At 42.3% G+C, this 14,724-nt stretch overlaps 1 protein-coding gene across 3 annotated transcripts in view; it reads left to right on the top strand.

Annotated features, from left to right (window-relative positions):
• Positions 1-14,724, top strand: part of ATXN7L1 (ataxin 7 like 1) — a 192,581-nt gene that overhangs the window by 114,207 nt on the left and 63,650 nt on the right. For all 3 annotated transcript variants that reach the window (XM_077472254.1, XM_077472253.1, XM_077472255.1), the window contains one exon: positions 7,536-7,761. In XM_077472254.1, the coding sequence (XP_077328380.1) occupies positions 7,536-7,761 (226 nt within the window). The remainder of the gene's footprint in view (positions 1-7,535; positions 7,762-14,724) is intronic.

The raw sequence follows: 14,724 nt of genomic DNA, 5'->3' as shown, positions 1-14,724 counted from the left end.
TATCTTTAAATGTAACTTTTAATACTTGGCCGTGGGTTTCATAGTCCTGTAGACGTGTACAATTGTGTTTCAAGCGGCAAAACTGACTTTTTGGGATATTTTTTATCGAAAAAATGGTGACAGCTATTAAAGTGCAAGTATGAATTCCCTGAGGTAGGTTTAGTGTAGTTCTGGGCACAAATTGTATTCTCGTAGTGGAACACTTCAAGATCTAAAAAGGCTAATTTGTCACGATCTGTGACCGAGGTGAAAGAAAGATCCATAGTGTTATTGTTACAATGTTGGACAAATGATAAGATGGAGGTTTCAGAGCTGTCCCAAATGATAACCACTTCATCTATGTAGCGCCTATAAAAAACGATGTGGGACGCGTATGGATTATTGTGATGTATGTGTTGTAGCTCCCAAAAACCCATAGTTAGGTTTGCGTAGCTGGGGGCAAAATTGGCCCCCATAGCTGTACCTTGTGTTTGAATATAAAATTCCCCGTTGATTTCAAAGTAATTATGTATTGGACAAAATTCTAAAATTTCAAGTAAAAATTGGTTCTGGCGTGGGTTAAGTTGTGGCTCATTATTGAGGAAATGTTTCACGACTTGAAGTCCAATATTGTGAGGGATGGATGTATATAAGGAGACATACAATGAGAGCCAGTGATAAGTGGGCACCCACCAGTAGTACTGTAGTGTGTTCAGAAGATGGATGCTATCTTTAAAGCGGTTCTCCACTCTAAAGTGGAAGTTCCGCTAATCTGATCCCTCCCCACCTCCGGTGCCACAATCGGCACCTTTCAGGGGGAGGGGAGTGCAGTTACCTGGATAATCCAGGTATCTGCACCCACTTCCGGGACAGACCGCCGCAAACCCCCACAGATGCCCCACCCCCCCTGTTGTGTTCTGGGAAACACACAGTTCCCAGGACACAGCGGGGACCAGAAGAGACGCGCAGCGTGACTCACGCATGCGCTGTAGGGAACCGGGCAGTGAAGCTGCAACGCTTCACTTCCCGATTCCCTGACAGAGGATGGCGGCGGGAGCAGCAGAGAGACAAGCGAGCGCTCGTCATCTGCCGCCGACATCGCTGGACCCTGGGACAGGTAAGTGTCAATTTATTAAAAGTCAGCAGCTGCAATATTAGTAGCTGCTGGCTTTTAATTTTTTTTTTTTTTAAGTGCAGAACCACTTTAATGTAGGAAGGTACGTTTTGGACTATACTTTGCAGGAAGTGAGCAATATAAATGGAAAAGTAACTAGTTACGCTTTCCATAATGGCCACTATGGGTCTACCGGGAGGATGTATCAGGTTTTTATGCACCTTTGGTAGATGGTAAAAGTACAGGCTTTTATAAAAGTCGTGTTTTCAGAAATGCGGGCTCAGGTGCTGTAACTATACCGTCTGTTGTTGCTGGTTGCTTGCACTTGAAGTGATGTATTTACAATTACACACCAAGTCATATTGCCAGACTCTCCTCCTCCCCCCCACCTGCACTTCATCCCTGATCTTGTATATACAGCTGTAGCCTGAGTGCGCCGTATTAACTCCTTGTCTGTCAAGAAAGAAAGAGCTGACAGAGGTGCAGTGTTGGTACATGAACACAGGAATGCTGAGTTAGATGGTCTGGAGGACCAAGGCACAAGGCCTGAGCAGTGTTGCTGATAAAGTCAGAAGGCAAGTGGATAAAAACGAGTGGAACTCCGCTTTTAGGGGTGAACAGCAGTAGGAAAGTTTCATTCAAATGTGAACAGACCAACATATGGTACTCAAGCCACTTATTCGTTCATCTCACTGCTCTTTACAATTCGTATCTAGCATTCCATCTGTCCTTTATTTCTCCATCCTTCCATTCTACAGGTGTGAGCTCTTGAAGCACTCTCCCTCTTATCTATCTAAACTGTGAACATATTGAAAATGTGAATTTCTAAATATAGCATTAGTTGTATAAATCTGGCCCTGTTTTTAATAGCTGAGGCCTACAGACTTTGTTAGGGACTAGTTTACATCTTTCAAACTGCTACCTTGGCACATTGTGATGCCCAGGGACAGCACCTTTGACTGGGAAGAGACAAACATTTTGCTATTTTCATCTCTAAAGGGATTTTCCTTTGCCACATGTGTTACTTGTAACAGTAGTAGTGTAACCATGCTGCTATCTCCCATATCTCTTCAAGATGTTGATTTTTTTGTTTTTTTGTTTGTTTTTTTTGTTTTTTTACACTAGCCTTTAATAACAGGAAATAATTCACATTGTGATATAAAAGATTAGAAAGATAATGGCCACAAAGTTTTTGTGTTTGTTTCTGTCGGTATAATTTTTATCTAATCTGCCTTTTTATCTTTTATTTGTAACCCAACTAAAGCCCAGTACACACTAGTTGTTTATCTTTTTTTTCAACTCAGTGGGCTGAACAAAAAAAACGGAGGAGCTTGCGAATAGCTCACTGTACTAACTATGTGATGTCATTGGTTGCGTGCGCTGATCGGATTCTGGTCTACTGTTTTTTTTTTTCCGGCATGCCCACTCGACAGAAGTGACAGAAGAGCCCATATTCAGCCCATGTGTACCAGGCTTAAAGTGAAGGCACAAGGTTTTTGTTTTTTCTTAATGCATTCTGTGCATTAGGATAAAAAGCCTTCTGTGTACAGCAACCCCCCTCATACTTACCTGAGCCCACCTCTATCCAGCACTGTTGAAGAATTGTCTCAGCTGCCTGGGACTCCCCTCGTCATTGGCTGAGACAGCAGCACAGCATCATTGGCTCCCGTTGCTGTCAATCAAAGTCAGCCAGCCAATGAGGAGAGAAAGGGGACTAGGCTGGGTGCCCCCATAGCAATCTGCTTTTTGTAGGAGCACTCATCTGGAGGGAGGAGCGTCAGCGTGGGACCCAAGAAGAGGAAGATCTGGGCTGCCCTTTGCTAATCCACTGCACAGTGCGGGTAAGTATAACATGTTTATTATTTTTAACAGAAAAAAAAGAGACTTTACAATCACTTTAAGCCCGGTACACACTAACAGTTTTTTCGTGAACACAAACTGACCGCGCCGGTCAGAGCCGCTGTATTAAGCATGCCACAGCCTGAATGATGGTCTTTTTTTTTTGTCGTCTACCGCCATTCAGCCTGTGTGTACCCAGCTTTTAAATAGTTGTAAAGGCAGAAGGCTTTTTGATCTTAATGCATTCTAAGATCAAAAGCAGCGGGTGTCAGCAGACATGTCATCGCTGAAGTCCACCGCTCCATAGGAGTGAATGGAGCTTCCAATCCGGTCCGTCCGCCTGAAAAACTGACAGGCGGACTTGATTGGAAAGCTTGTGTGAAAGGGGCCTTAAACAGTTATGTTTTATTTAGTCTGTCATTTTTTTAGTAGTCTGTTATCCACTGTTATAACATTTGTGTGATCGTTGTTTTGCTGTAACAACAGTAGAACACATTGATGTCTGCAAACCCGACATTTATGGTGGGAACATTGTTTGATATGGGTCATTTATCAAACTGAATTTGGAGCTGTCAGCTGCCCAAAGCAACCAGTCACATTATCCTTTTCATTTTTGACATTGCACTGAAGGTATAAAAAGTAAAGCTTGTGATTATAAGTTACACAGACAGCTGTCAGACACTGCGATAAATGAGGTCCAGTATATTTTGCAGTGTTCCTCGCAAGTTCTCATAGTTACTTGTGTAGTTCCCTTCACTGTTTTCATGGTTGATCCTTGTCCGTCGGGTGCTATTTTCAGCATCTCATTTCATCTGAGTTGGAAGAGCCTTCAATTTTTACAGATCAGTTTGTCATTAATGCAAGAGTGACAGGAGGGACCTTATAACTGCAAATAGTTGGCCATAGTTAATAAATCCATTCGGCTCAACCTGTCATCCTATTTACCCACCTCGCAGAGAGCTGTATTATCCGTTCATCATCAAGTACTACGAGTGGCTGACCTCTTAGCGCGTTTCTCTATGTACTTGTCAATCTAAGGTGATATCTGGCTGTGGATTTTGTGTAGTAATGAAGTTCATAGTGTGAAGAACATTTATATCCCAGCTATACTTGCAGTATTATCCACTGTAAATAATTCATACTTTTACAGAGCTTTTATTTGAGGCAGTGCAAAATATAAGTGCACCATGATTTAAATAACAGTTCCTGGCAATTTTACAAAATACCTCAATTCACTCTCGAGTAATTACATGACACGCTGCTTTCTAGCCGAGAACCATGGTTTGCAGCGGGAGTGGCTGATGTCTGATTTATAAGCTAGGAATGCACCAATACTATTTTGTGTACAGATACTTTTTTATTTTTTCGTACTCCCAAATACTTTTTTTATTTTTTTGTGCTATTTTTCATTGTGAAACATGTAAAATATTAATGAACAGAGCAAACAAAAAAAAAAGTTTTAATTAATAATAGTTTAGAAAATAGATGTGTAAAAAAAAAAAAATCAGGAAAATAATTAAATGGAGAAGGAGAATAAAGCGTTAATTAAGCCCGATTTGCGTAAATTGAGGGTTAAGAAGGGGTTAAACAGATGTACATTTAATTAAATTTTTTATTTATTTTTTTCTTGACAGGTTGTTTTAAACTGACTTCATCTGCAAATTGAAGTTCATCCCTTTGATCTGTAAATGGATAAACAGAAATATACAAAAAGAAATGTTTCTTTTTATCTTTCTGTTTCAGTGGCTAAGCCTGTTGTTGATAAACATTGCCCGGTTACTTTTTATTTTATTTTTTGACAGTTCCAATTGCCGGGACTTTGTTTACACTTTAGCTGTCAACAGGGGAACCTCACAGACAGCTGAAGGAGCCATCGGTTGTTAAGAACGTTATGGCCCCATGCCTTACATTTTAGTTGACAGTGGGAGAATCCCGCCGACAGCTGAAAGAACTGAGCCTGAAAGTATCGATTTCAGGTATCGGAGCATTTGCAGAAGTATTGATACGCATACAAATGCTTAGTATTGGTATCAGTGCAACCCTAGTGTAAGCTGGTGGGTAGGAATGGTGGTACTTGTGTGTGCTTTGGGAGGGAGAGAGCTCAGGCTGAAGAGTATTGTTGTGAAGTTCACTAGTGTTTTAACCACTTCCAGCCTATTCACGTCATATGAAGTCATTGACTTTAAGTGGGGATATCTGAATGATGCCTGCAGCTGCAGGCATCATTCAGATATCATCTTTTACAGCCAGTGATTCTGTGCACGGTAAGAACAATCATAGCAGCAGTTAAGCCGCTTGATCATTCTATACATTATTGCGTTATGACGTCAGGTCCAGCTGGTGGAAGTAAACAAAGCCGAGAACTCTGCTGGAAAGAAAGAGTTCTTTTTTTTTTTTTTATCTCAATCTTTCCAGCCTGGAGGAGAGATGTGGGGTCTTATAGATCCCACATCTCTCCATAAAGGGGACCTGTCACGCACCATTCCTATTACAAGGGATGTTTACATTCTTTGCAAAAGGGATAAAATTATCAAAAAAAATTATTTAAAGAGAGTGTAAAAATAAAAAAATTTAGTAAAATAAATAAAACTCCAAAAAACATTTAAAGCGTCCCCATGCCCATCAGCAAAAGATTGTGTAAGTCGCGCCTGCATATGTAAATGGTGTTAAAATCACACATGTGAGGCATTGCCGCGTGCGTTAGAGTGCGAGCAACAATTCTCGCACTAGACCTCCTCTGTAACTCTGAACTAGTAACCTGTAAAGAAATTTAAAGTGTCGCCTCTCTTGGATGAGCATCTTCACTAACACCATATACAAGAATTAGGGCTGGGGAAAAAATCTATTTAAATCTTGAATCGAGTTGAGAGGTCAAATCGATTAAAAATGTCATCAAATTGATTTTTTTAGATTTTTTTTTTTTCACCAGGACCGGCGCTTACACCGCGCCGGTCCTGAGGTGCTGCGGGCAGGAGGTTTTAGGCGAGGCCGCGGCTTTGGCCTAGACCGCGAGGCTGGATGCCGCGGTCTAGGTCGAAGCCGCGCCCTTGCCTAAAAACTCCTGCCCGCAGCTTCTCGGGACCGGCGCGGTGTCCATGAAAAAACAAAACAAACTCAAATTGGAAACAAGTATTTTTTTCTAAAAATCACAGATTTTCTTTTTTTAGAAAATCGCCCAGCTCTAACAAGAGTATGGAAATTTTTTGACATGAACACACGTGCGCACACACATGTTGAACTGGATGGACTAGTGTTGTCTTTATTCAGCCTTACCAACTATCGAACAAATCCTTTTCTTTTTTTTTATACATCGTATAATGGACGCAATGGTCATAACTAATAATTAACACCTTAAAGGCATTTTTGAAGCCATATTTAATCATCATATAAAAGCTGATGTGATGGTCAGTCATTCTGTAGTCTGGGATATCTCTAATAAATTTTCAAGTGAAAACTGAATTCATTCCTAGTAAACTGTTGAAGGCATTACACTTGTGTCAATTTGAGCATGCTGTAAAAATTGCATGTTATATTTTAAATGAATAATAAAAAAAAATTCTTCCAGATAATCTGTGGATAGAATTGGGGTTTCAAATGTTACTTTCTAGAAGTTTGAACCCATAATGCGTGCCAAACAAACTAACACATTCATTGTACAACAGACACTCTCTAGGGCAGTGGTTGTCAAATTGCAAAGTGTGGAGGGCCTCAACTGTGGCCCTTGACACCTCCCAAGGGCCATGAATAATATGTATTTCACAGAATACTATAAGAGACTTCAGACATACTAGAGGAAATGATCAGAGACTGCAGACATGCAACAGGGATGGTTGGTGACGCACTACAGAAGACGGAGACCAGAGATCACTGTTATTATAGCCTCTTTACAAACGAATGCTTCCATTATTATTGAAGGGCTGTATGTGGCCCTGAGGCTGCCAGTTAGGCTCCAGGACTCTAAGCTATCTGCTCCTACCATTGCATGAATACGGGCAATTTGTATTTCCATATGACTAGGTAGCCCTGCTCCACACCCTATTTGTTGGTGCAGGATGGGTAGGGGGAGGCATTGTTTTTAGTATTGGGCTTCTCTAAAACTTTAAAGAGGCTCTTTGGCTGCCTCTCCCCCTGCTTACTGGGTGGTCCGGGAGGCACATTTCTAATACCCACTGTGGGATCCTCTTGTACACTACCACCTCTCAGTCCCATGCTGCCAGGGTACCTTCTGATTATGCTAGTCGCGCACCCCTCCTCCTTTTTGAATGTAGCGTCATGCCTCCTGGGATATATGATGTGCATATCCCAGGAGTCAAAGGGAGGACCTTGCAGGACATTTGCCTAGGCAAATGACGTTCAGGGAGGCAGGGCAAAACTTTATTAATGGATAAAAAAAAAATCCTTTTCCAGCAGTGGAAGGGAGGGGATAGTGAAAAGGAGGGAGGTCTTCCATGAGGTAGTTATGTAGTTATCAATGGTGGCTGGATTACAAGAATACCTACATCATTTTACAAAATAGCTCAATGTAGATTTCACCTGTGAATTAACCTGTTTGGCTGGGGTAGAACTGCGAACCATATTACAAAATTGTATTATCCTTTTACAGAAAGAAGACACGGTTCAATGTGCAAACCTTCCCCATCTCCGACTTCTCCTCCTTCCAACTCCAACAGAACATCACACGTACAGATGAAACCGAAAACCTGTATCAGCGGCCATAACCCTGTCAGCAGTAACTCAAAGCCATTCAAAGCGCCCAAAGACAATCTACTTACCTCCAACAACAAACAACACACAGTGTTCTCTTCTAAAGTGTCAAGAGATAAACCATGGTGAGTATAAAAGAGAACACCAGTCATTAGGTATAGTTCATTATATATGCTTTGTTTCTAGTTGCCCAGAATTTTTCTAATTCAGATTACTGGTGGTTATAATTTGTGTGGTTTTAGTTGGTTATGTCGCTCCAGAAAGAAGTACTTGTGCTATCTGTGCTTGCTAAAACCTTTAGGCAGACCATAGACACCAGGGAACTGTAACACATACAAGCACAAAGCAACCATCTTGCAATGTCTTTTGAACAGTTTCAGGCATAAACAGAAATGCTTGGGTTGCAAATTATTTTGCAGTATACATGCTACAGACAATCTTAACACCAATGACGGCTGGGGGAGGCGTCAAACAAACCCCGCCCCCCACCCGGTGGGTGGTATTTATGCAGTTGGGCTCTTGCAGGCACTGCTGACGGATGCAGAACCAATGACGGTGGCCATCTTCCGGATCTCCCTGGAAATCTTTGCCGGTACCGGCCAATATAATCACTTCTCCTCTTGGCCAATCGTGCTCCTCCCACTTCTTGATTGGCTGGGAGGAGAAGCAGGAAGAAGACAATAGCGGATATTAATTTGCTTTTGTCACACAAGTGGGTGGGACCTCAGGCTCTAATCATGTGCTTAAAAAATAAAAAAAACCCCATTGGAATCCATGCATCTGGCATCCCGCATGTAGATTAGGGGCCAGGCGCATGGATTAGGGGGGCGGCGCCCTGGCTCTTTTTATAGAGTTTCTCAATAGATTACAAAATCACAGTAAAGTTATGAGAAAAACACAAGATTCTGCAAAAACAAAAGGGCAGAGCACATCTGATTGTGTGCATTAAGAAAATCTTACAAAGTACAAAGAATTTATCAAAATATCAGGAGTTCCAAGAATTTAGTCCTGATCCCAGACTTAAAGAGGAAGTAAACATCCCTAGATTGTTTGTACTTATTGGTAAGCCTATATTAAGGCTTACCAATAGGTACAGTAAATTTCTCCTAAACCTGCACCGTTTAGGAGATATATATATATATATATATATATATATATATATATATAATATTGCATACACCCCTGAAGACCTCATAGGCGAATGTGCTCTGAAGGAACGGCTCTCTGGCAGTGTTTACTTCCTCTTTAATCCTCTTTGGGGAATGCAAACTGTTTAAGTGTAGAACTTTCTAGGCTTACGCAGTACTGTGCCTCCTATGTGTTTTGGGCCATCTGCACTTTTGTCAGTCAGATGCAGGGGCAGATACTCCAAAATGCAGTTAAGGGTCATCCAGCAAGCCACATTCTGGAGTTGCTAAAGCCACTGGTGTTGAGCAGCTTGATTGTCTGGTGTTGGAAGGACCTATGACTGGGGATATGCTGATGTGTCCTTGTACCCACAGATTTGTAATTTGCATTTTATTATAATTTTATGTTATCGGTTTAAAAGTGAATTTCTGAATGATCAGCTGTGCTTTACTTTTTTTGTTTTTGTAGTACGTACCTTTCTCTTCCTTGAGATCGTTACAGTGCTACAATACAGTATTAACACAAACATTGGCCAGGTCTAGTCCCTGGCGAGCACATTCCTTTTTTTCTTGCAGTTTCATTTCCACATATAAGATCCACCAATGTATGGATTGAATTTCCATCCTCTAAAACTCCATATATATTTTGATTGCAGTAGGTTGACACATTTTACAGATGCCCACTTCTGCTCACCCACAATTACTGTTGATCTATGGATTGGTACCTAGTTTTTTTAATTTTTACTACTTTCAATTCAGTCAACCAAAAAAATAGAGGACATTTCCCATTATTAGTTTTCAATACCCAAGAAATTGTAGGCTGTAGACATTGGAATCCAGCTAAGGCAATGGAGGTAGATTTAAAAAAAAAATATTTGAATGTGTTAATTATAAAATAATGTTTTTAATTTTACTTGGATTTGTCAAATGCCAGGCATGTATTCCTAAGTGATAGGTTTAGGTGTTGTATAACTTTTATTACCAGCTGAACATGTAAAAGGTAAAATATAGGGGGTTGTCTGTCCATATATTCATGCTTGCAAGGATTTTGTTGATTACAAGTTGACTGCGCTAGTGAGTATTTTAATATATTCTCCACATTGCAGTAGAATTAATGTGATATGACGTATGATTTGGATTCCTGCTAGAATTTGCTCTTTTATTTTGGACTTCTTGTCTAACTCAGTATTTGTAGTAGCCGAGTCCTTATCATCCTTTCAGTTCAAGAGAAGTGACTTTCTTGATGACTAATTACCCACTATCCGCAAGGAGCACTCTTCACAAAAGTGGAAAATTAACTGTGCATAAAGAGAGCTGACTTCCAGATTATAAAATTAAAACGAAAAGATGAACAAAGCTTTGCAGTCTGTGCTGCAAAAAGTGGTCACAAGGATTTGCGTAATAAAGATACAAGGGTCAATGGATGCCTTTTCCAAAGCTTCTATAAGAGGCAGGCTTACAGATAGCCACTTGGCAAACATTTTACACTAAACCATATTTGACCCGCATGTAAAATAAACTATTACTGAGGAATTATGGAGACATTCATTGCTGACTGCCCCACCTAAAATAATTAGTTCCCTGGATATTAAAGAGGGATTCCACCTACAGAAAAAATATTAAAAGCCAGCAGCTATAAATACTACAGCTGCTGACTTTTAATAAATGGACACTCACCTGTCCCAGGGTCCAGCGATGTCACCAGCAGAGATCGATCGATCGGATCTCGGTTGCTGCCGTCACCATTTTCAGTGAGGGAATCAGGAAGTGAAGCGTTGCGGCTTCACTTCCCGGTTCCCTACTGCGCATGAGCGAGTCGCGCAGTGCAATGGGAATGGTCCGCGCTGTCTTTGGGACCCATGTGTGTCCCAGCAGTCAGTGCGCCGGGGCAGGAAACGGCATAGACTCCCGTGGTAGTCTATGCCCGGAAGTGGGTGCAAATACCTCTTAGACAGGTATCTGCACCCCCCTCCCCCTGAAAGGTGCCAACTGTGACACCGGAGGGGGGGATGGTTCCGATGAGAGGAAGTTCCACTTTAGGGTGGAACCCCGCTTTAAGATCCTCTTTTTAAATACTTTGTGATTGACCCATAGTAAGTATGCAGATAGTCCTGATTTCAAATACTTCCCTGTTCTGCATGTACACTATATTACCAAAGGTATTGGGACGCCTGCCTTTACACACACATGAACTTTAGTTGGCCCACTTTTGCAGCTATAACGGCTTCAACTCTTCTGGGAAGGCTGTCCACAAGGTTTAGGAGTGTGTCTATGGGAATGTTTGACCATTCTTCCAGAAGCACATTTTGTGAGGTCAAGCACTGATGTTGGACAAGAAGGCCTGGCTCGCAGTCTCCGCTCTAATTCATCCCAAAGGTGTTCATTCGGTTTGAGGTCAGGACTCTGCAGGCCGGTCAAGTTCCTCCACCCCAAACTCACTCATCCATGTCTTTATGGACCTTGCTTTGGGCACTGGTTCTCAATCATGTTGGAACAGGAAGGGGCCATCCCCAAACTGTTCCCACAAAGTTGGGAGCATGAAATTGTCAAAAATGTCTTGGTATTCTGACTCCTTAAGAGTCCCCGTCAATGGAACCAAGGGGTCAAGCCCAACCCCTGAAAAACAACTCCACATCATAATCCCTCCTCCACCAAAGTATTTGGACCAGTGCACAAAGCAAGGTTCATAAAGACGTGGATGAGCGATTTTGGGATGGAGGAACTTGACTGCACCTCCTGACCTCAACCCAAAAGAACACCTTTGGGATGAATTAGAGCAGAGACTGCGAGCCAGGCCTTCTTATACAACATCAGTGCCTAACCTCACAAATGTGCTTCTGGAAGAATGGTCAAACATTCCCATAGACACACTGCTAAACCCTGTGGACAGCCTTCCCAGAAGAGTTGAAGCTGTTCTAGTTGCAAAGGATGGGCCAACTCAATATTGAACCTCCCAGACTAAGACTGGGATGCCATTAAAGTTCATGTAAAGGCAGGTGTCCCAATAATTTTGACAATTTAGTGTATGTTTCAGGTCTGTAGCACAGAAAGGATTGCAGCCAAAGACTGCAGGTAACAAACATTTTCAAAAAGAGGTTAACAATGGCATCCTACATATTTCTTCAGTACGGGTTTTTTTTTGGGGAAAATAAAGTGTTAGTATGTGTATTATACAGTTTTATTCTTTTTAAAACTTCCCTCAATTGCAATTGAAAAACAGACTTTGGTTGGGTGTCCTTTCCTAAGGCATCATGCATATCCCCAGTGCCTGTTCCCTATGTAAATGTTGTAGTCTCCTTGATGCACAGTGGTGGTTCCCCTACTGAAATTTTTTCCTACAATAAGCAAAGGAATTGCCCGTGTAATAATCTAGTCTCTTCCTTTCGGCATTGTTTAATCTATGTTTATCTGTTTGGTCTTGATGTGGTTGCTCAGATACATGTAAACCCAATTTGTCAATAAGGGAATTGGCACTTCCTACTGTACCAGATCATATTACTGTATGTCTAGAAGAGCCTAACATTAGATGGATTACCTAATCATGTCGGTAATGGGTACTGCCTGCGCCAAATTCCTTGTAACAACAAATAGTCGTATTGGCTTTGTAGAGGACAAGGATGTGGTGCGAAGTGCAGTATCCCATAACAAGCAATCGACCTTCAGATTCTTGAACAAAACAGTAAAATAATGGTACCACTCCCACACCATCTCCTTTAAATTAACAGAGCTGGCGTTTCTTTTTCATACATCATGGGACACAGAGTTGGCTAATATTCATTACCTACTGGGTTATACTTCATCTCCAGGTGAATGGACACTGATAGACCAAAGGTCTTTAGACAGGAAGTGATCCCCTATGTAACCCCTCCCATACAGGAAGTACTTCAGTTTTTTTTTTACCAGTGTCTGCAGGGTGGATGGCACAGTTTAAGCTCTCTGAGCTCCATGTATCTAGTCCCACAAAATAAATCAAGGGATTGACCAATCAGATCCATTTGACACAGGCTTTATATGCTTAGATAAATGGTACCCGAGCCTTGTAAAGAAGACTCAAGATCCTGTGAGGTTTTGCCTGTAATGTGGCCTCCGGGCGCTGGGCCCTGCGAAGTGGAATCCTGGACACCACAGCGCTAAGGCATCCCTGCAGGGTGCTGTGCAGGTCCAGCAGTGGACCCTAAACATGAACAGGGTACCCAGTCCTTGAAGGTCCTCAAATGACAGGAACCCGCCGTGAAGGGTGAAGATTGGGCTCTTAGTGTCTAAGCTGCGCTGCGCCTGGACGGGTAAGTGAAACCCCTTTATTTAACATTGTGGGGTGTTCCAGTGAGCGTGAGTGTGTGCGGTGAACATATGGGGGAGTTTTTGGGATAGCTGTGGGTGTTTGCAGAGTGTACCTTTTTTTGCTTGTATCTGGCTGTTTTTTACCTGTATGATAGCGCACAACAGTGCACCATTTCGCCTTGGTTTGCCATGGCACATGTGCATTCGCATGTGGCACGCATGGGTTTTGCAGCAAATGCGCCGTAGCCTTTATCTAGACTAACTGTATCATCAGTAGTTCCTAATGAACCTAGTCGTATCCCTAGTGTTGTATCCCCTGAAGGAACAGAGGCTTCCGAGCAATCTGAGCTGCTGCGCCTATCTGGGATTGTGCCTATAGTCAATGCTGCTGCTTCACCCTTTATCACTAAGGATGAACTGTCCTCAGCCCTAGCCAGGTTAGAGCACAGGATTGCTGGCATGATTGCCTCCACCCTGCAGGGTGGCAAGAAGCATGACTGATCCCCCTTCCCGGAGTCTCCTAGTCTGAGCAGGAATGGGTTGAGGATGGGGAAGAGCTTAAAGCTCAGGATTCTGTGGATAGCCTGGCGGATGAGTCTGCTTCCAAGCAATCTGGACAAGAAGATATCCAGTTGGTGTCTGCCTCTCAATCACAGAGGCTTTTGATCCTGACTCTTACCTTTAAGTTGCCTCTTGCAGAGGTTACTGAGCCTCCCTGATCCTCTTTTGGGATCCCTGAGGCCTCTTCAGGCCACACAAGCTTTCCCCTTACACAGTCTGTTGGGCTGAAGTATGCGGATTGGGAACATTCTGACAGGATTTTTGTTCCTGCTAAGAGGTTTATGCTTTTATATCCCATTGGTGAAATGTTTGTTAAGAAGTAGAGCATGGCAGCTGTAGATGCAGCAGTCTCTTAAACAAGAACTTGACTTATCTGGTAGATAACGCACAGGGTTTGAAAGTCCCTGTTGACAAAAAATTGGAGTCATCATTAAAGGCTTCCTTTTCTTCGGCCAGTTCAGCCAGCTGTTGCAGCAATTGATATCTGCCAGTCCGTAAGTGATCAGATCAGACGGCTTGATAGGCCTAACCAGGAGGATGATCTGCCTGAAAATGAGGCATATATTTTTCAAGCGCTGTGTTTTGCTGTTGACACCTTAAAGGATTCAATACAGCAGGTTTCTCATTTGACTCGCTTGTCTCTACATATGCATGGACTTTTTTGGATTAAAGTGGACGTAAGCCCACTCTCACTCTTTTTTTTTTTAAACGACTTCCATAGTGTTTTTATATAAGGATATGCATGCCTCCAGCATGTATCCTTACCTGTCATATGTCTACCCTCTGTCTGAGACCCGAAAAACTGCAGATTCTGTGGGTGGGTCTGTTGTCCGGAGCTCGGTGGATAGAGTCGTAATGTCAGCAGACTCCCTGCCCACCTCTACATTCCCCTTGTCAACATGAATTTTCTCCTGTGTATTTCTTACACTGAACTTCTGCTATAATCACTAACATCCAGTCAAAACCCAGAAAAGTTACCACATAACTTCAGCATGCCCAATCATGCTGAGGTGTGGAGCAGTCAATCCTGGGAGAGCTGGAGGAGGGGATGAGAATTAAACATAATGCCTCTCTAAGGCTCCTGCATGAAATATGTAAATCACCTGTCAGTCACTGCAG

The sequence above is a fragment of the Lithobates pipiens genome, unplaced genomic scaffold (genome assembly GCF_037356315.1).
Source record: "Lithobates pipiens isolate NorthernLeopardFrog02 unplaced genomic scaffold, aLitPip1_a1.2 Scaffold_8, whole genome shotgun sequence".
NCBI classification, from domain to species: domain Eukaryota; kingdom Metazoa; phylum Chordata; class Amphibia; order Anura; family Ranidae; genus Lithobates; species Lithobates pipiens.
The sequence above is the reverse complement of the archived record's forward strand: the minus strand, read 5'-3'. Positions and strand labels throughout refer to the sequence as shown.